The sequence below is a fragment of the Stomoxys calcitrans genome, chromosome 5 (assembly GCF_963082655.1).
Source record: "Stomoxys calcitrans chromosome 5, idStoCalc2.1, whole genome shotgun sequence".
Taxonomy (NCBI): Eukaryota; Metazoa; Arthropoda; class Insecta; order Diptera; family Muscidae; genus Stomoxys; species Stomoxys calcitrans.
Genome location: NC_081556.1, coordinates 112,007,269 through 112,034,307, shown reverse-complemented (window position 1 = coordinate 112,034,307; position 27,039 = coordinate 112,007,269). Strand labels below are relative to the sequence as shown.

General features: G+C 34.2%; 1 protein-coding gene across 1 annotated transcript; it reads right to left on the bottom strand.

Annotated features, from left to right (window-relative positions):
- Nucleotides 1–5,361: 5,361 nt before the first annotated feature.
- On the bottom strand, nt 5,362–26,123 carry LOC106086361 (endocuticle structural glycoprotein SgAbd-4). Its single transcript, XM_013251000.2, has 2 exons — nt 25,786–26,123; nt 5,362–5,692 (listed from the first exon to the last, which is right to left on the bottom strand). The coding sequence occupies exons 1-2, from the start codon at nt 25,947–25,949 to the stop codon at nt 5,455–5,457; spliced, it is 402 nt and encodes a 133-aa protein (XP_013106454.1). The 5' UTR covers nt 25,950–26,123; the 3' UTR covers nt 5,362–5,454.
- Nucleotides 26,124–27,039: the final 916 nt, after the last annotated feature.

The following is a 27,039-nucleotide window of genomic DNA, read 5'->3' as shown; positions in this document are numbered from 1 at the left end:
TGGTCATCATCAACATCATTTGGCCGAACGAAAAATCTGCAATTACTTTTTGGGCAACCCAATACTTCCGGTGACCGAGAGATCACACAATAGGTTCGGAGAGGTTCTTTCCTATTCTTACTGAGGAACGCGTATCAGCAAAGTGTCATCCTGCAGAGTTTTATTAATTTTGCAGGGATACCAAATATCTTTGAACGTAAAGGAGTACCGAAGGTGGCTTTGTAGTCAACAAAGAGATGGTGTTGATTTGTCATTCTCGGGTCTTTTTCAGGATTTGGCGCAGTGTGAATATCTGGCCTAGGGTGGATTTACCAGGTCTAAAGCCGCAATGATTGCGCCCAATTATCTCATTGACTTTAGGTTTTAATCTTTCACCCATTCAAAGAGAGGGGAGACTTATTCCTCTGTAGTTGGCACATTCCGTCTTGTCTACTTTTTTGTGTACGTGACATAGTATGCTGAGGTTCCAATCATCGGGTATGCGTTCTTCTACCCAGATGGCGCAGATAAGCTGATGCATACGCCTTATCAGCGTGTCGCCTCCAGTTTTAAATAGTTCAGCAGGTAACCTGTCGGCTCCTGCTGCCTTGTTGTTCTTTAGTCGGGTCACTGCTATTTGGACCTCATTCTGACTAGGAGGTAAACATTCTATACCATATGCATTGATTGGTACTGCGGTATCCTCTTCTCCGCCAACGTCGGACACTAGCAGTTGGGTAAAATATTCTTTCCATATTTTCAGCATGTTATCTGTGTCAGTTACCAGATTTCCTTCTTTGTCTCTGCAGGTGGATGTGCCTGGACCAAAGCCATCGGTTTGGTGTTTAATTCTTTGGTAGAATCAGGGATTGGTTCTGCGGTATCCTCTTTGCCGCCAACGTCGGACACTAGCAGTTGGGTAAAATATTCTTTCCATATTTTCAGCATGTTATCTGTGTCAGTTACCAGATTTCCTTCTTTGTCTCTGCAGGTGGATGTGCCTGCTCCAAAGCCATCGGTTTGATGTTTAATTTATTGGTAGAATTTCCGGACTTCATTCTGACTCCTGTACATCTCAATTCGCTCGCACTCACGTCTTTCCATTCCCTTTTTCTTTCTGCGGAATAGACGTCTCTCCTCTCTCCTTTTCTCCCGACACCTCTCCTTCATCTGGCGCGTTGTTACTGATTGCAGGGTTGCTCTATATGCCGCATTCTTGGCTTCAGTAGCATCTCGACACCCTTGGTCGTACCATGGGTTTTTTGGAGGAGGCTTCCGGTATCTTAGTTTCGGCAGAATATATGTCCTAGACGAAGCATTCTTATTGACAAAGGGGTATACTGGCGACTCATATATAAGTTTCGTAAAACGCGGTATTGTCCAATGTCGTACTGACATGATTCTTCCATTCAAGTCTAAGATCAAACTCCTACCCAAGGTTTCTTGCAGATGAAACAATCGCAATTGGGGCTCCAGCAATTGCCACATCAAGATTGGGCGGCATTGTCACCCGATTCCTACCAAATTACAAGCCACTTTGACTTTGTTGGATTTAAAAGTAGTCCGTTGGCGTTTGCCCATGTGTTTATCCTATCCAAGTCAGTATTAGGACGAAGTACGCCATCGATCAGCCTCTCCGGCGAGGAGCTCATATACAGCTGTACGTCGTCGGCATACATATGAATACCACAGTTGCGCAACTGTCCAGGAAGGTCATTGCTATATGAGGAAAAAAGGAGTGAGCCAATACAGACCCCTGTGGAACACCTCTTGATGCTGGAAGATAACTAGAACACCGGCTATCAACACAAACCGATTGGCTTTCATTCGAAAGATCAGAAATGTTCTTTCAGAAAATTTAAATAAATGTTTCAGTTTAAGGCAAAGTATATTGGGATCAACGGAATCAAATGCCTTCGAATGATCTAAAGGAACAAGAAAGGTAACTTTATCGCTGTCAATATCACTCCTTACATCTTCAACTACTTTCAAAAGCGCAGTTGTGCAGCTGTGCTTTGGGCGGAAACCAGATGAAAAATGTGTTAGCAGCGAATTATTCGCAATATATCCTGATATTTTCCGGATGACTAGAGTCTCAAATCTGTGTTATCCTTGATACAATGTCCGATGTTCTAGGCGGTGTGGGTTATACCCTACCTGAACCGCTTTTGTACTTTAAAGATCTAGAACTGGTCATATCGAAAAGGTTACCCGACCACCACATTGTATATCATTCGATACGGCCTTCTAAGGCGGAGAAGCCAACATTTTGGTCCGATCTTTACAAAATTTGGCATGGGCCGTTTTTTTTTCAACGTTCTAATATGCGTGCAAATTTCCATAAAAATCGGTTCAGATTTACATATAGCTTTCATATATATTTTTCACCCGATATGGCCTTTTAAGGCTGTAGAAGCCAAAATTTTGGTCTGATCTTTACAAAAGTTGGCATGGGCCGTTTTATTCAACGTCCTCATATGTGTGTAAAGTTTCATAAAAATCGGTCCGGATTTAGATATAGCTTCCATATATGCTTTTCATCCGATATGGCCTTTTAAGGCTTTAGAAGCCACAATTTTGGTCCGATCTCTACAAAATTTTTCATGAGATGGTTTAATTGACATCCCAATACGTGTGCAAAATTTCATCAAAGTAGATTTAGATAAAGCTCCCATATGTATCTTTTATGCGTTTCGACTTTTAAGGCTGTAGAAGCCACAATTTTCGTACCATCATAAGAAAATCGTATAAGGTTCTATTCGATAATAAAAAAATAAATTTTAAAATGTTTTAAATAATATTTCGGCAGATCGGTCTATATGGCAGCTATATCTAAATATAGCTCGATCTGAACCATATTTGAGATAGATGTTGGAAGGCTTAAAATAATTCTCTGTTTCAAGTTTCAGCGAAATCGGGTAATAACTAAACTTTTATGGACTTCAGACCCTTAGTTGGCAGATAGGTCTATATGGCAGCTATATCTAAATATAGTCCAATCTGAACCATATTTGGATCGGATGTCGGGATCAAGCTTAAAATTTCATTAAAATCGGGTAATAATTGTATCATTTATATCCTTTAGACCATTTATCAGCAGATCGGTCTACATAGCAGCTATATCCAAATATGGTCCGATTTGGCCCGTTCAAAATCTGCTTACAGAAAAAAGACGTATCTGTGCCAAATTTCTAGAGATGGGCGATGGGTAAATACCCAAAAGGTATTTACCCGGAGGCCGCCGTAGTGCAGGGGTTAGCTGTCCGTCTATGACGCTGAACGCCTGGGTTCGAATCTTGGCGAGACCATCGGAAAAAATTTCCAGCGGTGGTTTTCCCCTTTAATGCGTTTGTGAGGTACTATGCCATGTAAAACTTCTCTCCAAAGAGGTGTCGCACTGCGGCACGCCGTTCGGACTCGGCTATAAAAAGGAGGCCCCTTATCATTGAGTTTAAACTTAAATCGGACTGCACTCATTGATATGTGAGAAGTTTGCCCCTGTTCCTTAGTGGAATGTTCATGGGCAAAATTTGCAATTTGCAATTTACCCGGTTACCCAGTAAATTGGGTAAATACCTGGGTATTTACCCATTAATACCCAAAAGCTGGGTATTTATGATTTTGCAAATATCTTGGGTATATAAATATTTCCCAAACAATTTTTGATGATTTCGTATTCTTTGTATATAAACTTGATCTTCTGATCTCAAAATCGGATTTTAGTTATTTATAGCCGCTATATAGACCGATCTCCAGACTTAAAGTCTTAAGGCAATAAATTGGTCATTTTTCATCCGATTTCGATGAAATTTGACACAGTTAGTTCTGGTAGACCCCTACCCATTTCTGTGAAGTGTGATTCAGATCTCCCGATATAGAGTAATGAGCCTATAAAAGGAGCATTTTTCGTCCTATTTCAATAAAATTTGGCACAGCGAGTTCTGATACCCCCCTTAACCTTTTTGTTGCATATCGTCCAGATCGGACCATATTTGGATAAAGCTGCCATATAAACCGATCTCCCGATATGGAGTATTGAGCTAATAAATGGAGCATTTTTCATTCGATTTTGATGAAATTTGAAACAGCGAGTTTTGATATTCAACTAAAAGGTTAAGAGGGTTACCAAAACGCACTGTTTCAAATTTCATCAAAATCGGATCAAACATGCTCCATTTATATGCTCAATACTCAATACTTCATATCGGGAGATCGGTTTATATGGCAGCTATATCCAAATATGGTCCGATCTGGACCACATTCAACAGGAATGACTGGGGGTTTACCAGAACTCACTGTTCCAAATTTCATCGAAATCGGATGAAAATTACCAATTTATTCCCTTAAGACTTTGAGTCTGGAGATCGGTCTATATAGCGGCTATGTATAACTAAAATTCGATTTTATGAGATCACAAGATCAGGTTTATATACAAAGAATGTGAAATTATCAAAAATTCTTTGGAAAATATTTGTATGTCCAAGATATCGACAAAATTATAAATACCCAAAAAAGGTATTTATTGGGTATTTACCCAATAAATACCCAAGCGTTGAGCATTTACCCGGTAGAAACCCATCTCTACAAATTTCAACTCAATATCTCATTTTTTGAGTGATTATAACAGACGGGCGCCTTAGAATTTTACGACAATCCGAAATATCTATACTTTGTAGGGTCGGAAATGAATATTTCGATGTATTGTAAACGGAATGACTAAATGAATATACCCCCTATCCTATGATGGCGGGTATAATAAGAGATACCATTTTTGTAAAAAATTTCATAATTTCTTTGCGAAAAATTAACTCTGCTATAATTAAGTACTGGCAGAATTGTTTTGTTCTCGACATATTGGACACTTATACTGCTCAAAGCACCGTTTTGTTGCTGCACAACCATAATTCATCTTGTAGTTGTACAACTGACTGGACTATTGTGTTGTTGCTAAATACGACACTTGTATCAATGACACATGCCGAAACCCGACTACCACTGGAGCTGTCTGCACTTGATAAGCAGCTCATACTTGAATTCAAAGGCAATAACAACGGCAACAATAAAAGAAAAAAATATACGCGTGATGAGATAAGTTGGGATGGGTGACGTCTGCCTGTGTTGCGATTTCATACGCATGCGTGCAAATCAGGCATTGCAGTGCACACTCATCAGATCATGTTTGCCCAATGACCTTAGTCACACAAGTGCTTATTATCAATAGGCCAGCCATTGAATAAATGAGAAACGCTTTGAGGGTTCATATTTTTTCTGGTTTCGTTTTATTTATTTTTCTCTTAATTTTAATATTTATTTACGTATTTATGAGTACATGACACTTAGAAGGAATTTAAAACATTATACAAGATCCGAATAGCATTCGAGTGTGTGCTGCCATCTTAAAATAAAGTCTAAAAACTAAATCTTAAGACTTAATTACTAAACTTAAGATAATGACTCTTGGCTAGTTGAACTTTTCTATTGTGGGGCCAGAGGCAAATGATCGCCTTGTGGTTGGAAACCATTCTCATCGGCCACATAGCGCAGGGTGATGATATTGCCCTCGGGATCCATGTAACTGTATGAGCCGGTTTGCACCAAAATCATTTCCTCATGCTCATCGATGACTTGGCCATCTTCGGTTTCAGTGCGGGGAACAAGAATTTTCTTCATGTAGCCAATATTTTCCACTTTGATGCCATTTGAGGTTTCATAACTGAAATGAGAAGGGAGAAAGGTATTTGGTATGAAAAAATGGCAGGATTATTAAAACAGTTTCAAAATTTTTAACAAAATTTTTAAGATAAAGACAGATATATTTTTTGTCAAGAAATATTTTGTATAAAAATCCATCGTATAAAGATAAAAGTTCACATGAACGACAGGAAGCTAAAAAAAATACGGAAAAAAACAAAGCAATTTTCGATTTAAACTGTAAAAATGAGGCATGAACTGCATTGCGGAATGCAAATCCGAAAAATTTTTGGATTTTCGAAAATCGAAATTTTCAATGGGCTATACCCTTGCGAAAATTTTTCGCAACAAATAAAAAGTTCGATTTTTAAGAAATTTTCAATAGAAACAGATTCCTCGTGATCTCTCTAAATGCGGAAGGACCTTACATTTTCGAAATTCGAAGGTTTGGGCAAGTTGTGGCATTTTCGGAGTTAAATTTTGAATCAATAAATTTATATTTTACCTATTTCGCCACGAAAACAAAACAGTTTTCGATTTAAACTGTATAATTGAGGCATAAACTGCATTGCGGAAAGCAAATCCGAAAAATTTTTGGATTTTCGAAAATCGAAATTTTCAATGGGCTATACCCTTGCGAAAAATTTTCGCAAAAAATAAAAAGTTCGATTTTTAAGAAATTTTCAATTGAAACAGATTCCTCGTGATCTCCCTAAATGCGGAATGCCTTTACATTTTCAAAATTCAAAGATTTAGGCGAGTTATGGCATTTTCGGAGTAAAATTTTAGATCAATGAATTTATGATATTTTGCCTATTTCGCCACGAAAACAAAACAGTTTTCGATTTAAACTGTATAATTGAGGCATGGAGTGCATTGCGGAATGTAAATCCGAAAAATTTTTGGATTTTCGAAAATCGAAATTTTCAATGGGCTATACCCTTGTGAAAATTTTTCGCAAAAAATAAAAAGTTCGATTTTTAAAAAATTTTCAATTGAAACAGATTCCTCGTGATCTCCCTAAATGCGGAATGCCTTTACATTTTCGAAATTCGAAGATTTGGGCGAGTTATGGCATTTTCGGAGTAAAATTTTAGATCAATGAATTTATGATATTTTGGCTATTTCGCCACGAAAACAAAACAGTTTTCGATTTAAACTGTATAATTGAGGCATGAACTGCATTGCGGAAAGCAAATCCGAAAAATTTTTGGATTTTCGAAAATCGAAATTTTCAATGGGCTATACCCTTGCGAAAATTTTTCGCAAAAAATAAAAAGTTCGATTTTTAAGAAATTTTCAATTGAAACAGATTCCTCGTGATCTCCCTAAATGCGGAATGCCTTTACATTTTCGAAATTCGAAGATTTGGGCGAGTTATGGCATTTTCGGAGTAACATTTTAGATCAATGAATTTATGATATTTTGCCTATTTCGCCACGAAAATAAAACAGTTTTCGATTTAAACTGTATAATTGAGGCATGAACTGCATTGCGGAATGCAAATCCGAAAAATTTTTGGATTTTCGAAAATCGAAATTTTCAATGGGCTACCTTACGAACATTTTTCGCAAAAAATAAAATGTTCGATTTTTAAGAAATTTTCAATTGAAACAGATTTCTCGTGATCTCCCTAAATGCGGAATGCCTTTACATTTTCGAAATTCGAAGATTTGGGCGAGTTATGGCATTTTCGGAGTAAAATTTTAGATCAATGAATTTATGATATTTTGCCTATTTCGCCACGAAAACAAAACAGTTTTCGATTTAAACTGTATAATTGAGGCATGAACTGCATTGCGGAAAGCAAATCCGAAAAATTTTTGGATTTTCGAAAATCGAAATTTTCAATGGGCTATACCCTTGCGAAAATTTTTCGCAAAAAATAAAAAGTTAGATTTTTAAGAAATTTTCAATTGAAACAGATTTCTCGTGATCTCCCTAAATGCGGAATGCCTTTACATTTTCGAAATTCGAAGATTTGGGCGAGTTATGGCATTTTCAGAGTAAAATTTTAGATCAATGAATTTATGATATTTTGCCTATTTCGCCACTAAAACAAAACAGTTTTCGATTTAAACTGTATAATTGAGGCATGAACTGCATTGCGGAAAGCAAATCCGAAAAATTTTTGGATATTCGAAAATCGAAATTTTCAATGGGCTATACCCTTGCGAAAATTTTTCGCAAAAAATTAAAAGTTCGATTTTTAAGAAATTTTCAATTGAAACAGATTTCTCGTGATCTCTCTAAATGCGGAATGCCTTTACATTTTCGAAATTCGAAGATTTGGGCGAGTTATGGCATTTTCGGAGTAAAATTTTAGATCAATGAATTTATGATATTTTGCCTATTTCGCCACGAAAACAAAACAGTTTTCGATTTAAACTGTATAATTGAGGCATGAACTGCATTGCGGAAAGCAAATCCGAAAAATTTTTGGATTTTCGAAAATCGAAATTTTCAATGGGCTATACCCTTGCGAAAATTTTCGCAAAAAATAAAAAGTTCGACTTTTAAGAAATTTTCAATTGAAACAGATTCCTCGTGATCTCCCTAAATGCGGAATGCCTTTACATTTTCGAAATTCGAAGATTTGGGCGAGTTATGGCATTTTCGGAGTAAAATTTTAGATCAATGAATTTATGATATTTTGCCTATTTCGCCGAGAACACAAAACAGTTTTCGATTTAAACTGTATAATTGAGGCATGAACTGCATTGCGGAAAGCAAATCCGAAAAATTTTTGGATTTTCGAAAATCGAAATTTTCAATGGGCTATACCCTTGCGAAAAATTTTCGCAAAAAATAAAAAGTTCGATTTTTAAGAAATTTTCAATTGAAACAGATTCCTCGTGATCTCCCTAAATGCGGAATGCCTTTATATTTCCGAAATTCGAAGATTTGGGCGAGTTATGGCATTTTCGGAGTAAAATTTTAGATCAATGAATTTATGATATTTTGCCTTTTTCGCCACGAAAACAAAACAGTTTTCGATTTAAACTGTATAATTGAGGCATGAACTGCATTGCGGAAAGCAAATCCGAAAAATTTTTGGATTTTCGAAAATCGAAATTTTCAATGGGCTATAACCTTGCGAAAAATTTTCGCAAAAAATTAAAAGTTCGATTTTTAAGAAATTTTCAATTGAAACAGATTCCTCGTGATCTCCCTAAATGCGGAATGCCTTTACATTTTCGAAATTCGAAGATTTGAGCGAGTTATGGCATTTTCGGAGTAACATTTTAGATCAATGAATTTATGATATTTTGCCTATTTCGCCACGAAAACAAAACAGTTTTCGATTTAAACTGTATAATTGAGGCATGAACTGCATTGCGGAAAGCAAATCCGAAAAATTTTTGGATTTTCGAAAATCGAAATTTTCAATGGGCTATACCCTTGCGAAAATTTTTCGCAAAAAATAAAAAGTTAGATTTTTAAGAAATTTTCAATTGAAACAGATTCCTCGTGATCTCCCTAAATGCGGAATGCCTTTACATTTTCGAAATTCGAAGATTTGGGCGAGTTATGGCATTTTCGGAGTAAAATTTTAGATCAATGAATTTATGATATTTTGCCTATTTCGCCGAGAACACAAAACAGTTTTCGATTTAAACTGTATAATTGAGGCATGAACTGCATTGCGGAAAGCAAATCCGAAAAATTTTTGGATTTTCGAAAATCGAAATTTTCAATGGGCTATACCCTTGCGAAAATTTTTCGCAAAAATAAAAAGTTAGATTTTTAAGAAATTTCAATTGAAACAGATTCCTCGTGATCTCCCTAAATGCGGAATGCCTTTATATTTCCGAAATTCGAAGATTTGGGCGAGTTATGGCATTTTCGGAGTAAAATTTTAGATCAATGAATTTATGATATTTTGCCTTTTTCGCCACGAAAACAAAACAGTTTTCGATTTAAACTTTATATTTGAGGCATGAACTGCATTGCGGAAAGCAAATCCGAAAAATTTTTGGATTTTCGAAAATCGAAATTTTCAATGGGCTATAACCTTGCGAAAAATTTTCGCAAAAAATTAAAAGTTCGATTTTTAAGAAATTTTCAATTGAAACAGATTCCTCGTGATCTCCCTAAATGCGGAATGCCTTTACATTTTCGAAATTCGAAGATTTGGGCGAGTTATGGCATTTTCGGAGTAAAATTTTAGATCAATGAATTTATGATATTTTGCCTATTTCGCCACGAAAACAAAACAGTTTTCGATTTAAACTGTATAATTGAGGCATGAACTGCATTGCGGAAAGCAAATCCGAAAACTTTTTGGATTTTCGAAAATCAAAATTTTTTCGAAAATTTTTCGTAAAAAATAAAAAGTTCGATTTTTAAGAAATTTTCTATAGAAACAGATTCTTCGTGAACTCCTTAAATGCGGAATGCCTTTACATTTTTGAAATTCGAAGATTTGGGCGAGTTATGGCATTTTCGGAGTAAAATTTTATATCAATCAATTTATGATATTTTGCCTATTTCGCCTATTTCGCCACGAAAACAAAATAGTTTTCGATTTAAACTGTATAATTGAGGCATGAACTGCATTGCGGAATGCAAATCCGAAAAATTTTTGGATTTTCGAAAATCGAAATTTTCAATGGGCTATAACCTTGCGAAAATTTTTCGCACAAAATAAAAAGTTCGATTTTTAAGAAATTTTTAATAGAAACAGATTCCTCGTGAACTCTCTAAATGCGGAATGTCTTTACACTTTCGAAATTCGAAGATTTGGCCGAGTTATGGCATTTTCGGAGTAAAATTTTAGATCAATGAATTTATGATATGTGGCCTATTTCGCCACGAAAACAAAACAGTTTTCGATTTAAACTGTATAATTGAGGCATGAACTGCATTGCGGAAAGCAAATCCGAAAAATTTTTGGATTTTCGAAAATCGAAATTTTCAATGGGCTATACCCTTGCGAAAAATTTTCGCAAAAAATAAAAAGTTAGATTTTTAAGAAATTTTCTATAGAAACAGATTCCTCGTGATCTCCCTAAATGCGGAATGCCTTTACATTTTCGAAATTCGAAGATTTGGGCGAGTTATGGCATTTTCAGAGTAAAATTTTAGATCAATGAATTTATGATATTTTGCCTATTTCGCCACGAAAACAAACCAGTTTTCGATTTTAACTGTATAATTGAGGCATGAACTGCATTGCGGAAAGCAAATCCGAAAAATTTTTGGATTTTCGAAAATCGAAATTTTCAACCCTTGCGAAAATTTTTCGCAAAAAATAAAAAGTTAGATTTTTAAGAAATTTTCTATAGAAACAGATTCCTCGTGATCTCCCTAAATGCGGAATGCCTTTACATTTTCGAAATTCGAAGATTTGGGCGAGTTATGGCATTTTCGGAGTAAAATTTTAGATCAATGAATTTATGATATTTTGCCTATTTCGCCACGAAAACAAAACAGTTTTCGATTTAAACTGTATAATTGAGGCATGAACTGCATTGCGGAAAGCAAATCCGAAAAATTTTTGGATTTTCGAAAATCGAAATTTTCAATGGGCTATACCCTTGCGAAAAATTTTCGCAAAAAATAAAAAGTTCGATTTTTAAGAAATTTTCTATAGAAACAGATTCCTCGTGATCTCCCTAAATGCGGAATGCCTTTACATTTTCGAAATTCGAAGATTTGGGCGAGTTATGGCATTTTCAGAGTAAAATTTTAGATCAATGAATTTATGATATTTTGCCTATTTCGCCACGAAAACAAAACAGTTTTCGATTTAAACTGTATAATTGAGGCATGAACTGCATTGCGGAAAGCAATTCCGAAAAATTTTTGGATTTTCGAAAATCGAAATTTTCAATGGGCTATACCCTTGCGAAAATTTTTCGCAAAAAATAAAAAGTTCGATTTTTAAGAAATTTTCAATTGAAACAGATTCCTCGTGATCTCCCTAAATGCGGAATGCCTTTACATTTTCGAAATTCGAAGATTTGGGCGAGTTATGGCATTTTCGGAGTAAAATTTTAGATCAATGAATTTATGATATTTTGCCTATTTCGCCACGAAAACAAAACAGTTTTCGATTTAAACTGTATAATTGAGGCATGAACTGCATTGCGGAAAGCAAATCCGAAAAATTTTTGGATTTTCGAAAATCGAAATTTTCAATGGGCTATACCCTTGCGAAAAATTTTCGCAAAAAATAAAAAGTTCGATTTTTAAGAAATTTTCTATAGAAACAGATTCCTCGTGATCTCCCTAAATGCGGAATGCCTTTACATTTTCGAAATTCGAAGATTTGGGCGAGTTATGGCATTTTCAGAGTAAAATTTTAGATCAATGAATTTATGATATTTTGCCTATTTCGCCACGAAAACAAAACAGTTTTCGATTTAAACTGTATAATTGAGGCATGAACTGCATTGCGGAAAGTAAATCCGAAAAATTTTTGGATTTTCGAAAATCGAAATTTTCAATGGGCTATACCCTTGCGAAAATTTTTCGCAAAAAATAAAAAGTTCGATTTTTAAGAAATTTTCAATTGAAACAGATTCCTCGTGATCTCCCTAAATGCGGAATGCCTTTACATTTTCGAAATTCGAAGATTTGGGCGAGTTATGGCATTTTCGGAGTAACATTTTAGATCAATGAATTTATGATATTTTGCCTATTTCGCCACGAAAATAAAACAGTTTTCGATTTAAACTGTATGATTGAGCCATAAACTGCATTGCGGAATGCAAATCCGAAAAATTTTTGGATTTTCGAAAATCGAAATTTTCAATGGGCTATACCCTTGCGAAAATTTTTCGCAAAAAATAAAAAGTTTGATTTTTAAGAAATTTTCAATTGAAACAGATTCCTCGTGATCTCCCTAATTGCGGAATGCCTTTACATTTTCGAAATTCGAAGATTTGGGCGAGTTATGGCATTTTCGGAGTAAAATTTTAGATCAATGAATTTATGATATTTTGCCTATTTCGCCACGAAAACAAAACAGTTTTCGATTTAAACTGTATAATTGAGGCATGAACTGCATTGCGGAAAGCAAATCCGAAAAATTTTTGGATTTTCGAAAATCGAAATTTTCAATGGGCTATACCCTTGCGAAAATTTTTCGCACAAAATAAAAAGTTCGATTTTTAAGAAATTTTCAATTGAAACAGATTCCTCGTGATCTCCCTAAATGCGGAATGCCTTTACATTTTCGAAATTCGAAGATTTGGGCGAGTTATGGCATTTTCGGAGTAACATTTTAGATCAATGAATTTATGATATTTTGCCTATTTCGCCACGAAAATAAAACAGTTTTCGATTTAAACTGTATGATTGAGCCATAAACTGCATTGCGGAATGCAAATCCGAAAAATTTTTGGATTTTCGAAAATCGAAATTTTCAATGGGCTATACCCTTGCGAAAAATTTTCGCAAAAAATAAAAAGTTAGATTTTTAAGAAATTTTCTATAGAAACAGATTCCTCGTGATCTCCCTAAATGCGGAATGCCTTTACATTTTCGAAATTCGAAGATTTGGGCGAGTTATGGCATTTTCGGAGTAAAATTTTAGATCAATGAATTTATGATATTTTGCCTATTTCGCCACGAAAACAAACCAGTTTTCGATTTTAACTGTATGATTGAGCCATAAACTGCATTGCGGAATGCAAATCCGAAAAATTTTTGGATTTTCGAAAATCGAAATTTTCAATGGGCTATACCCTTGCGAAATTTTTTCGCAAAAAATAAAAAGTTTGATTTTTAAGAAATTTTCAATTGAAACAGATTCCTCGTGATCTCCCTAAATGCGGAATGCCTTTACATTTTCGAAATTCGAAGATTTGGGCGAGTTATGGCATTTTCAGAGTAAAATTTTAGATCAATGAATTTATGATATTTTGCCTATTTCGCCACGAAAACAAACCAGTTTTCGATTTTAACTGTATAATTGAGGCATGAACTGCATTGCGGAAAGCAAATCCGAAAAATTTTTGGATTTTCGAAAATCGAAATTTTCAACCCTTGCGAAAATTTTTCGCAAAAAATAAAAAGTTAGATTTTTAAGAAATTTTCTATAGAAACAGATTCCTCGTGATCTCCCTAAATGCGGAATGCCTTTACATTTTCGAAATTCGAAGATTTGGGCGAGTTATGGCATTTTCGGAGTAAAATTTTAGATCAATGAATTTATGATATTTTGCCTATTTCGCCACGAAAACAAAACAGTTTTCGATTTAAACTGTATAATTGAGGCATGAACTGCATTGCGGAAAGCAAATCCGAAAAATTTTTGGATTTTCGAAAATCGAAATTTTCAATGGGCTATACCCTTGCGAAAAATTTTCGCAAAAAATAAAAAGTTAGATTTTTAAGAAATTTTCTATAGAAACAGATTCCTCGTGATCTCCCTAAATGCGGAATGCCTTTACATTTTCGAAATTCGAAGATTTGGGCGAGTTATGGCATTTTCAGAGTAAAATTTTAGATCAATGAATTTATGATATTTTGCCTATTTCGCCACGAAAACAAAACAGTTTTCGATTTAAACTGTATAATTGAGGCATGAACTGCATTGCGGAAAGCAATTCCGAAAAATTTTTGGATTTTCGAAAATCGAAATTTTCAATGGGCTATACCCTTGCGAAAATTTTTCGCAAAAAATAAAAAGTTCGATTTTTAAGAAATTTTCAATTGAAACAGATTCCTCGTGATCTCCCTAAATGCGGAATGCCTTTACATTTTCGAAATTCGAAGATTTGGGCGAGTTATGGCATTTTCGGAGTAAAATTTTAGATCAATGAATTTATGATATTTTGCCTATTTCGCCACGAAAACAAAACAGTTTTCGATTTAAACTGTATAATTGAGGCATGAACTGCATTGCGGAAAGCAAATCCGAAAAATTTTTGGATTTTCGAAAATCGAAATTTTCAATGGGCTATACCCTTGCGAAAAATTTTCGCAAAAAATAAAAAGTTCGATTTTTAAGAAATTTTCTATAGAAACAGATTCCTCGTGATCTCCCTAAATGCGGAATGCCTTTACATTTTCGAAATTCGAAGATTTGGGCGAGTTATGGCATTTTCAGAGTAAAATTTTAGATCAATGAATTTATGATATTTTGCCTATTTCGCCACGAAAACAAAACAGTTTTCGATTTAAACTGTATAATTGAGGCATGAACTGCATTGCGGAAAGTAAATCCGAAAAATTTTTGGATTTTCGAAAATCGAAATTTTCAATGGGCTATACCCTTGCGAAAATTTTTCGCAAAAAATAAAAAGTTCGATTTTTAAGAAATTTTCAATTGAAACAGATTCCTCGTGATCTCCCTAAATGCGGAATGCCTTTACATTTTCGAAATTCGAAGATTTGGGCGAGTTATGGCATTTTCGGAGTAACATTTTAGATCAATGAATTTATGATATTTTGCCTATTTCGCCACGAAAATAAAACAGTTTTCGATTTAAACTGTATGATTGAGCCATAAACTGCATTGCGGAATGCAAATCCGAAAAATTTTTGGATTTTCGAAAATCGAAATTTTCAATGGGCTATACCCTTGCGAAAATTTTTCGCAAAAAATAAAAAGTTTGATTTTTAAGAAATTTTCAATTGAAACAGATTCCTCGTGATCTCCCTAATTGCGGAATGCCTTTACATTTTCGAAATTCGAAGATTTGGGCGAGTTATGGCATTTTCGGAGTAAAATTTTAGATCAATGAATTTATGATATTTTGCCTATTTCGCCACGAAAACAAAACAGTTTTCGATTTAAACTGTATAATTGAGGCATGAACTGCATTGCGGAAAGCAAATCCGAAAAATTTTTGGATTTTCGAAAATCGAAATTTTCAATGGGCTATACCCTTGCGAAAATTTTTCGCACAAAATAAAAAGTTCGATTTTTAAGAAATTTTCAATTGAAACAGATTCCTCGTGATCTCCCTAAATGCGGAATGCCTTTACATTTTCGAAATTCGAAGATTTGGGCGAGTTATGGCATTTTCGGAGTAACATTTTAGATCAATGAATTTATGATATTTTGCCTATTTCGCCACGAAAATAAAACAGTTTTCGATTTAAACTGTATGATTGAGCCATAAACTGCATTGCGGAATGCAAATCCGAAAAATTTTTGGATTTTCGAAAATCGAAATTTTCAATGGGCTATACCCTTGCGAAAAATTTTCGCAAAAAATAAAAAGTTAGATTTTTAAGAAATTTTCTATAGAAACAGATTCCTCGTGATCTCCCTAAATGCGGAATGCCTTTACATTTTCGAAATTCGAAGATTTGGGCGAGTTATGGCATTTTCGGAGTAAAATTTTAGATCAATGAATTTATGATATTTTGCCTATTTCGCCACGAAAACAAACCAGTTTTCGATTTTAACTGTATGATTGAGCCATAAACTGCATTGCGGAATGCAAATCCGAAAAATTTTTGGATTTTCGAAAATCGAAATTTTCAATGGGCTATACCCTTGCGAAATTTTTTCGCAAAAAATAAAAAGTTTGATTTTTAAGAAATTTTCAATTGAAACAGATTCCTCGTGATCTCCCTAAATGCGGAATGCCTTTACATTTTCGAAATTCGAAGATTTGGGCGAGTTATGGCATTTTCGGAGTAAAATTTTAGATCAATGAATTTATGATATTTTGCCTATTTCGCCACGAAAACAAAACAGTTTTCGATTTAAACTGTATAATTGAGGCATGAACTGCATTGCGGAAAGCAAATCCGAAAAATTTTTGGATTTTCGAAAATCGAAATTTTCAATGGGCTATACCCTTGCGAAAATTTTAGCAAAAAATAAAAAGTTCGACTTTTAAGAAATTTTCAATTGAAACAGATTCATCGTGATCACCCTAAATGCGGAATGCCTTTACATTTTCGAAATTCGAAGATTTGGGCGAGTTATGGCATTTTCGGAGTAAAATTTTAGATCAATGAATTTATGATATTTTGCCTATTTCGCCACGAAAACAAAACAGTTTTCGATTTAAACTGTATAATTGAGGCATGAACTGCATTGCGGAAAGCAAATCCGAAAAATTTTTGGATTTTCGAAAATCGAAATTTTCAATGGGCTATACCCTTGCGAAAATTTTTCGCAAAAAATAAAAAGTTCGATTTTTAAGAAATTTTCAATTGAAACAGATTCCTCGTGATCTCCCTAAATGCGGAATGCCTTTACATTTTCGAAATTCGAAGATTTGGGCGAGTTATGGCATTTTCGGAGTAAAATTTTAGATCAATGAATTTATGATATTTTGCCTATTTCGCCACGAAAACAAAACAGTTTTCGATTTAAACTGTATAATTGAGGCATGAACTGCATTGCGGAAAGCAAATCCGAAAAATTTTTGGATTTTCGAAAATCGAAATTTTCAATGGGCTATACCCTTGCGAAAATTTTTCGCAAAAAATAAAAAGTTCGATTTTTAAGAAATTTTCAATTGAAACAGATTCCTCGTGATCTCCCTAAATGCGGAATGCCTTTACATTTTCGAAATTCGAAGATTTGGGCGAGTTATGGCATTTTCGGAGTAAAATTTTAGATCAATGAATTTATGATATTTTGCCTATTTCGCCGAGAACACAAAACAGTTTTCGATTTAAACTGTATAATTGAGGCATGAACTGCATTGCGGAAAGCAAATCCGAAAAATTTTTGGATTTTCGAAAATCGAAATTTTCAGTGGGCTATACCCTTGCGAAAATTTTTCGCAAAAAATAAAAAGTTCGATTTTTAAGAAATTTTCAATTGAAACAGATTCCTCGTGATCTCCCTAAATGCGGAATGCCTTTACATTTTCGAAATTCGAAGATTTGGGCGAGTTATGGCATTTTCGGAGTAAAATTTTAGATCAATGAATTTATGATATTTTGCCTATTTCGCCACGAAAACAAAACAGTTTCCGATTTAAACTGTATAATTGAGGCATGAACTGCATTGCGGAAAGCAAATCCGAAAAATTTTTGGATTTTCGAAAATCGAAATTTTCAATGGGCTATACCCTTGCGAAAAATTTTCGCAAAAAATAAAAAGTTCGATTTTTAAGAAATTTTCTATAGAAACAGATTCCTCGTGATCTCCCTAAATGCGGAATGCCTTTACATTTTCGAAATTCGAAGATTTGGGCGAGTTATGGCATTTTCGGAGTAAAATTTTAGATCAATGAATTTATGATATTTTGCCTATTTCGCCGAGAACACAAAACAGTTTTCGATTTAAACTGTATAATTGAGGCATGAACTGCATTGCGGAAAGCAAATCCGAAAAATTTTTGGATTTTCGAAAATCGAAATTTTCAATGGGCTATACCCTTGTGAAAATTTTTCGCAAAAAATAAAAAGTTCGATTTTTAAGAAATTTTCTATAGAAACAGATTCCTCGTGATCTCCCTAAATGCGGAATGCCTTTACATTTTCGAAATTCGAAGATTTGGGCGAGTTATGGCATTTTCGGAGTAAAATTTTAGATCAATGAATTTATGATATTTTGCCTATTTCGCCACGAAAACAAAACAGTTTTCGATTTAAACTGTATAATTGAGGCATGAACTGCATTGCGGAAAGCAAATCCGAAAAATTTTTGGATTTTCGAAAATCGAAATTTTCAATGGGCTATACCCTTGCGAAAATTTTTCGCAAAAAATAAAAAGTTCGATTTTTAAGAAATTTTCAATTGAAACAGATTCCTCGTGATCTCCCTAAATGCGGAATGCCTTTACATTTTCGAAATTCGAAGATTTGGGCGAGTTATGGCATTTTCGGAGTAAAATTTTAGATCAATGAATTTATGATATTTTGCCTATTTCGCCACGAAAACAAAACAGTTTTCGATTTAAACTGTATAATTGAGGCATGAACTGCATTGCGGAAAGCAAATCCGAAAAATTTTTGGATTTTCGAAAATCGAAATTTTCAATGGGCTATACCCTTGCGAAAATTTTTCGCAAAAAATAAAAAGTTCGATTTTTAAGAAATTTTCAATTGAAACAGATTCCTCGTGATCTCCCTAAATGCGGAATGCCTTTACATTTTCGAAATTCGAAGATTTGGGCGAGTTATGGCATTTTCGGAGTAAAATTTTAGATCAATGAATTTATGATATTTTGCCTATTTCGCCACGAAAACAAAACAGTTTTCGATTTAAACTGTATAATTGAGGCATGAACTGCATTGCGGAAAGCAAATCCGAAAAATTTTTGGATTTTCGAAAATCGAAATTTTCAATGGGCTATACCCTTGCGAAAAATTTTCGCAAAAAATAAAAAGTTCGATTTTTAAGAAATTTTCTATAGAAACAGATTCCTCGTGATCTCCCTAAATGCGGAATGCCTTTACATTTTCGAAATTCGAAGATTTGGGCGAGTTATGGCATTTTCGGAGTAAAATTTTAGATCAATGAATTTATGATATTTTGCCTATTTCGCCACGAAAATAAAACAGTCTTCGATTTAAACTGTATGATTGAGCCATAAACTGCATTGCGGAAAGCAAATCCGAAAATTTTTTGGATTTTCGAAAATCGAAATTTTCAATGGGCTATACCCTTGCGAAATTTTTTCGCAAAAAATAAAAAGTTAGATTTTTAAGAAATTTTCAATTGAAACAGATTCCTCGTGATCTCCCTAAATGCGGAATGCCTTTACATTTTCGAAATTCGAAGATTTGGGCGAGTTATGGCATTTTCGGAGTAAAATTTTAGATCAATGAATTTATGATATTTTGCCTATTTCGCCACGAAAACAAAACAGTTTTCGATTTAAACTGTATAATTGAGGCATGAACTGCATTGCGGAAAGCAAATCCGAAAAATTTTTGGATTTTCGAAAATCGAAATTTTCAATGGGCTATACCCTTGCGAAAATTTTTCGCAAAAAATAAAAAGTTCGATTTTTAAGAAATTTTCAATTGAAACAGATTCCTCGTGATCTCCCTAAATGCGGAATGCCTTTACATTTTCGAAATTCGAAGATTTGGGCGAGTTATGGCATTTTCGGAGTAAAATTTTTGATCAATGAATTTATGATATTTTGCCTATTTCGCCACGAAAACAAAACAGTTTTCGATTTAAACTGTATAATTGAGGCATGAACTGCATTGCGGAAAGCAAATCCGAAAAATTTTTGGATTTTCGAAAATCGAAATTTTCAATGGGCTATACCCTTGCGAAAATTTTTCGCAAAAAATAAAAAGTTCGATTTTTAAGAAATTTTCAATTGAAACAGATTCCTCGTGATCTCCCTAAATGCGGAATGCCTTTACATTTTCGAAATTCGAAGATTTGGGCGAGTTATGGCATTTTCGGAGTAAAATTTTAGATCAATGAATTTATGATATTTTGCCTATTTCGCCACGAAAACAAAACAGTCTTCGATTTAAACTGTATAATTGAGCCATAAACTGCATTGCGGAAAGCAAATCCGAAAAATTTTTGGATTTTCGAAAATCGAAATTTTCAATGGGCTATACCCTTGCGAAAATTTTTCGCAAAAAATAAAAAGTTCGATTTTTAAGAAATTTTCAATTGAAACAGATTCCTCGTGATCTCCCTAAATGCGGAATGCCTTTACATTTTCGAAATTCGAAGATTTGGGCGAGTTATGGCATTTTCGGAGTAAAATTTTAGATCAATGAATTTATGATATTTTGCCTATTTCGCCACGAAAACAAAACAGTTTTCGATTTAAACTGTATAATTGAGGCATGAACTGCATTGCGGAAAGCAAATCCGAAAAATTTTTGGATTTTCGAAAATCGAAATTTTCAATGGGCTATACCCTTGCGAAAATTTTTCGCAAAAAATAAAAAGTTCGATTTTTAAGAAATTTTCAATTGAAACAGATTCCTCGTGATCTCCCTAAATGCGGAATGCCTTTACATTTTCGAAATTCGAAGATTTGGGCGAGTTATGGCATTTTCGGAGTAAAATTTTAGATCAATGAATTTATGATATTTTGCCTATTTCGCCACGAAAACAAAACAGTTTTCGATTTAAACTGTATAATTGAGGCATGAACTGCATTGCGGAAAGCAAATCCGAAAAATTTTTGGATTTTCGAAAATCGAAATTTTCAATGGGCTATACCCTTGCGAAAAATTTTCGCAAAAAATAAAAAGTTCGATTTTTAAGAAATTTTCTATAGAAACAGATTCCTCGTGATCTCCCTAAATGCGGAATGCCTTTACATTTTCGAAATTCGAAGATTTGGGCGAGTTATGGCATTTTCGGAGTAAAATTTTAGATCAATGAATTTATGATATTTTGCCTATTTCGCCACGAAAATAAAACAGTCTTCGATTTAAACTGTATGATTGAGCCATAAACTGCATTGCGGAAAGCAAATCCGAAAATTTTTTGGATTTTCGAAAATCGAAATTTTCAATGGGCTATACCCTTGCGAAATTTTTTCGCAAAAAATAAAAAGTTAGATTTTTAAGAAATTTTCAATTGAAACAGATTCCTCGTGATCTCCCTAAATGCGGAATGCCTTTACATTTTCGAAATTCGAAGATTTGGGCGAGTTATGGCATTTTCGGAGTAAAATTTTAGATCAATGAATTTATGATATTTTGCCTATTTCGCCACGAAAACAAAACAGTTTTCGATTTAAACTGTATAATTGAGGCATGAACTGCATTGCGGAAAGCAAATCCGAAAAATTTTTGGATTTTCGAAAATCGAAATTTTCAATGGGCTATACCCTTGCGAAAATTTTTCGCAAAAAATAAAAAGTTCGATTTTTAAGAAATTTTCAATTGAAACAGATTCCTCGTGATCTCCCTAAATGCGGAATGCCTTTACATTTTCGAAATTCGAAGATTTGGGCGAGTTATGGCATTTTCGGAGTAAAATTTTTGATCAATGAATTTATGATATTTTGCCTATTTCGCCACGAAAACAAAACAGTTTTCGATTTAAACTGTATAATTGAGGCATGAACTGCATTGCGGAAAGCAAATCCGAAAAATTTTTGGATTTTCGAAAATCGAAATTTTCAATGGGCTATACCCTTGCGAAAATTTTTCGCAAAAAATAAAAAGTTCGATTTTTAAGAAATTTTCAATTGAAACAGATTCCTCGTGATCTCCCTAAATGCGGAATGCCTTTACATTTTCGAAATTCGAAGATTTGGGCGAGTTATGGCATTTTCGGAGTAAAATTTTAGATCAATGAATTTATGATATTTTGCCTATTTCGCCACGAAAACAAAACAGTTTTCGATTTAAACTGTATAATTGAGGCATGAACTGCATTGCGGAAAGCAAATCCGAAAAATTTTTGGATTTTCGAAAATCGAAATTTTCAATGGGCTATACCCTTGCGAAAATTTTTCGCAAAAAATAAAAAGTTCGATTTTTAAGAAATTTTCAATTGAAACAGATTCCTCGTGATCTCCCTAAATGCGGAATGCCTTTACATTTTCGAAATTCGAAGATTTGGGCGAGTTATGGCATTTTCGGAGTAAAATTTTAGATCAATGAATTTATGATATTTTGCCTATTTCGCCACGAAAACAAAACAGTTTTCGATTTAAACTGTATAATTGAGGCATGAACTGCATTGCGGAAAGCAAATCCGAAAAATTTTTGGATTTTCGAAAATCGAAATTTTCAGTGGGCTATACCCTTGCGAAAATTTTTCGCAAAAAATAAAAAGTTCGATTTTTAAGAAATTTTCAATTGAAACAGATTCCTCGTGATCTCCCTAAATGCGGAATGCCTTTATATTTTCGAAATTCGAAGATTTGGGCGAGTTATGGCATTTTCGGAGTAAAATTTTAGATCAATGAATTTATGATATTTTGCCTATTTCGCCACGAAAACAAAACAGTTTCCGATTTAAACTGTATAATTGAGGCATGAACTGCATTGCGGAAAGCAAATCCGAAAAATTTTTGGATTTTCGAAAATCGAAATTTTCAATGGGCTATACCCTTGTGAAAATTTTTCGCAAAAAATAAAAAGTTCGATTTTTAAGAAATTTTCTATAGAAACAGATTCCTCGTGATCTCCCTAAATGCGGAATGCCTTTACATTTTCGAAATTCGAAGATTTGGGCGAGTTATGGCATTTTCGGAGTAAAATTTTAGATCAATGAATTTATGATATTTTGCCTATTTCGCCGAGAACACAAAACAGTTTTCGATTTAAACTGTATAATTGAGGCATGAACTGCATTGCGGAAAGCAAATCCGAAAAATTTTTGGATTTTCGAAAATCGAAATTTTCAATGGGCTATACCCTTGCGAAAATTTTTCGCAAAAAATAAAAAGTTCGATTTCTAAGAAATTTTTAATAGAAACAGATTCCTCGTGATCTCCCTAAATGCGGAATGCCTTTTCATTTTCGAAATTCGAAGTTATTCGAAAGTTGTGGTATTTTCGGAGTAAAATTTTGGGTCGATGAATTGATGATATTTTGCCTATTTCGCCACGAAAACAAAACAGTTTTCGATTTAAACGGAATAATTCAGGCATGAAGTGCTTGCGGAATGCAAATCCGAAAAATTTTTGGATTTTCGAAAATCGAAATTTTCAATGGGCTATACCCTTGCGACAATTTTTCGCAAAAAATAAAAAGTTAGATTTTTTAGAAATTTTTAATAGAAACAGATTCCTCGTGATCTCCCTAAATGCGGAATTCCTTTACATTTTCGAAATTCGAACATTTGGGCGAGTTATGGCATTTTCGGAGTAAAATTTTAGACCAATGAATTTATGATATTTTGCCTATTTCGCCACGAAAACAAAACAGTTTTCGATTTAAACGGAATAATTCAGGCATGAAGTGCTTGCGGAATGCAAATCCGAAATATTTTTGGATTTTCGAAAATCGAAATTTTCAATGGGCTATACCCTTGCGAAAAATTTTCGCAAAAAATAAGAAGTTCGATTTTTAAGAAATTTTCAATAGAAACAGATTCCTCGTGATCTCCCTTAATGCGGAATGCCTTTTCATTTTCGAAATTCGAAGTTTTTCGCAAGTTGTGGTATTTTCGGAGTAAAATTTTGGATCGATGAATTTATGATATTTTGCCTATTTTGCCATGAAAACAAAACAGTTTTCGATTTAAACTGTATAATTGAGACATGAACTGCATTGCGGAATGCAAATCCGAAAAATTTTTGGATTTTCGAAAATCGAAATTTTCAATGGGCTATACCCTTGCGAAAATTTTTCGAAAAAAAGTTCGACTTTTAAGAAACTTTCAATAGAAACAGATTCCTCGTGATCTCCCTAAATGCGGAATGCCTTTACATTTTCGAAATTTGAATATTTGGGCGAAATATGGCATTTTCGGAGTAAAATTTTAGATCAATGAATTGATGATATTTTTCCTATTTCGCCACGAAAACAAAACAGTTTTCGATTTAAACTGTACAATTGAGGCATGAGGTGCATTACGGAATGCAAATCCGAAAAATTTTTGGATTTTCGAAAATCGAAATTTTCAATGGGCTATACCCTTGCGAAAAACTTTCGCAAAAAATAAAAAGTTCGATTGTTTAGAAATTTTTAATAGAAACAGATTCCTCGTGACCTCCCTAAATGCGGAATGCCTTTACATTTTCGAAATTCGAAGATTTGGGCGAGTTATGGCATTTTCGGAGTAAAATTTTAGATCAATGAATTTATGATATTTTGCCTATTTCACCACGAAAAAAAAAACAGTTTTCGATTTAAACTGTATAATTGTGGCATGAACTGCATTGCGGAATGCAAATCCGAAAAATTTTTGGATTTTCGAAAATCGAAATTTTCAATGGGCTATACCCTTGCGACAATTTTTCGCAAAAAATAAAAAGTTTGATTTTTAAGAAATTTTCAATTGAAACAGATTCTTCGTGATCTCCCTAAATGCGGAATGCCTTTACATTTTCGAAATTCGAAGATTTGGGCGAGTTATGGCATTTTCGGAGTAAAATTTTAGATCAATGAATTTATGATATTTTGCCTATTTCGCCATGAAAACAAAACAGTTTTCGATTTAAACTGTATAATTGAGGCATGAACTGCATTGCGGAAAGCAAATCCGAAAAATTTTTGGATTTTCGAAAATCGAAATTTTCAATGGGCTATACCCTTGCGAAAATTTTTCGCAAAAAATAAAAAGTTAGATTTTTAAGAAATTTTCAATTGAAACAGATTCCTCGTGATCTCCCTAAATGCGGAATGCCTTTACATTTTCGAAATTCGAAGATTTGGGCGAGTTATGGCATTTTCGGAGTAAAATTTTAGATCAATAAATTTATGATATTTTGCCTATTTCGCCACGAAAACAAAACAGTTTTCGATTTAAACTGTATAATTGAGGCATGAACTGCATTGCGGAATGCAAATCCGAAAAATTTTTGGATTTTCGAAAATCGAAATTTTCAATGGGCTATAACCTTGCGAAAAATTTTCGCAAAAAATAAAAAGTTCGATTTTTAAGAAATTTTCTATAGAAACAGATTCCTCGTGATCTCCCTAAATGCGGAATGCCTTTACATTTTCGAAATTCGAAGATTTGGGTGAGTTATGGCATTTTCGGAGTAACATTTTAGATCAATGAATTTATGATATTTTGCCTATTTCGCCACGAAAACAAAACAGTTTTCGATTTAAACTGTATAATTGAAAGTTCCTGTAGCACTAAACAGGGAGTCTGTTATCATTTATCCAAAAGTTGGATCGGAAAGGATATCCGCCTATGAAGCCTCGGCTGAAATCCTGGCGAGAATTCAGAAAATAAATTCCAGTCCTAACGGAGGTTGATTAACATTGAGGTAAAAACTTGAATCCTGCTGCACTTATTGATATGAGAGAAGTATCCTTCATGTTCCTTAATGGAATATTTGTGGGCAAATTTGCACTTGCAATTTTTTAATATTTATATAAATTTATATAAATTTTCAAACAGGGTAATTAATCCATAAAAAAAATTATTTAAAAAAATTACACTGAGATTGAAAACCGAAAACCCGGGTTACTAAACGGGTAAATGCCTATAATTTTAATTTAATGGCGTTGTTTTCCGAATTTTAAAAAATTATAAATTTCAGTCTTTTCGTTTTCGAGAATTCTTTATTTTATTCCAATCGAACACTAACTTTTTTTTTAAGATCCCTCATATTTACATACCTGCTGTTGAAACTGCCATCAGGATTATTAACATCGACTTGTTTGATGATAGTGGCAGGTGTGGTAGAGGTGGTTGCAATTTCGGCCTGTTGATCTTGAGCTGGACGGGCCAAGACAAAGGCAAACAATAGGGCAGCCAAAGCAACGATGGTGATTCTGAACATTTTGTTTAGATTTTTTTTTTGTATAAAAACTCAATTTATTTTCGAAATTAATAAATTGTTTATATCCTTTTGGTTTTATGCTATAGAAACACACACAAATCCGTATAATCCGTTTAATCTGCTCTTATTTTTTCGGGGTTCGGGGTCTAGGTTAGCTTCGATGTAACGTAATGGCAAAAAGGCGATTTATTTAATTGCACTTGAAATGCGAGTTGACAATGTGGTACTGATGCCATTCTGTTGGCGGATTTCACATTTTATACTGAACGCACTCCAATGGGGCCCAAAAACAAATCCAACTGATACTCAAGCAAATGAAGAACCTCAAATTCAAAACGCCACACACCAAGCTACAAAAAATGAGTTGAAGCAGAAGAAAAAGATAAACGACAACTGGCAAAATATGAGGAAAAAGCACAGATTTGTGCTTATGATCGTTAAATAGAAGCAAAAGCAACCATCACCACAACAACAACACCAGGTAGTGGCAAGACACAGGTGTATGTCCGTCTAGCTGTATGTACGTACCTACGAACGTCTCCATGTGCTGAGTAGGTACTCAGTTTACACTTGTTCCTCTATATTGGCCAACAACTTCAACCACCCGCCCTCGCCTGTCTGTCCATCTCTCTGTCTCATTCATCCAAGGGAAGACACATGATGGGCGCGCTAGATAGCACAGAGTTACCAAAGTTTGCCTTAACAATCAACCGCCTCTAGACACTTCATTTACTCTAGGTTCTGTTTTGTTGTTGCGGCATAAATCGAGAAATGTTATCCAAAACATGTGCGAAATTCAAAATTTGTATCAACGGCTGGAACTGTTATGGCGAGTGCGTGAACAAGAGGATGGTGGGGGCTAGTAGCCGAAGGTGCGGCATTGCTGTTGATGACTAAAGGCAATGAGGGTCTCGTCTTCGTATTTTGCTGCCGCTGCTGCCAAACTTGCCTTCATCTCTATACCGAACAACAAGCAACAGACAATCAGCCAGCACAGGTGAAATATTTATGACCACGGCTGTGAAAAGAGTCATCATCGCTTCATCTGTGAATTAGGACGTGTCTGTCGGTTACAAAAAGGTTTTTTTCT

What these genes read in the sequence shown, in the direction of transcription:
- LOC106086361 (XM_013251000.2), bottom strand. Translation starts at nt 25,949, where the DNA reads ATGTTCAGAATCACCATCGTTGCTTTGGCTGCCCTATTGTTTGCCTTT. An exon ending in GATGGCAGTTTCAACAGCAG is followed by an intron (nt 5,693 to 25,785) that starts GTATGTAAATAT and finishes TTCTCATTTCAG; the next exon opens with TTATGAAACCTCAAATGGCA.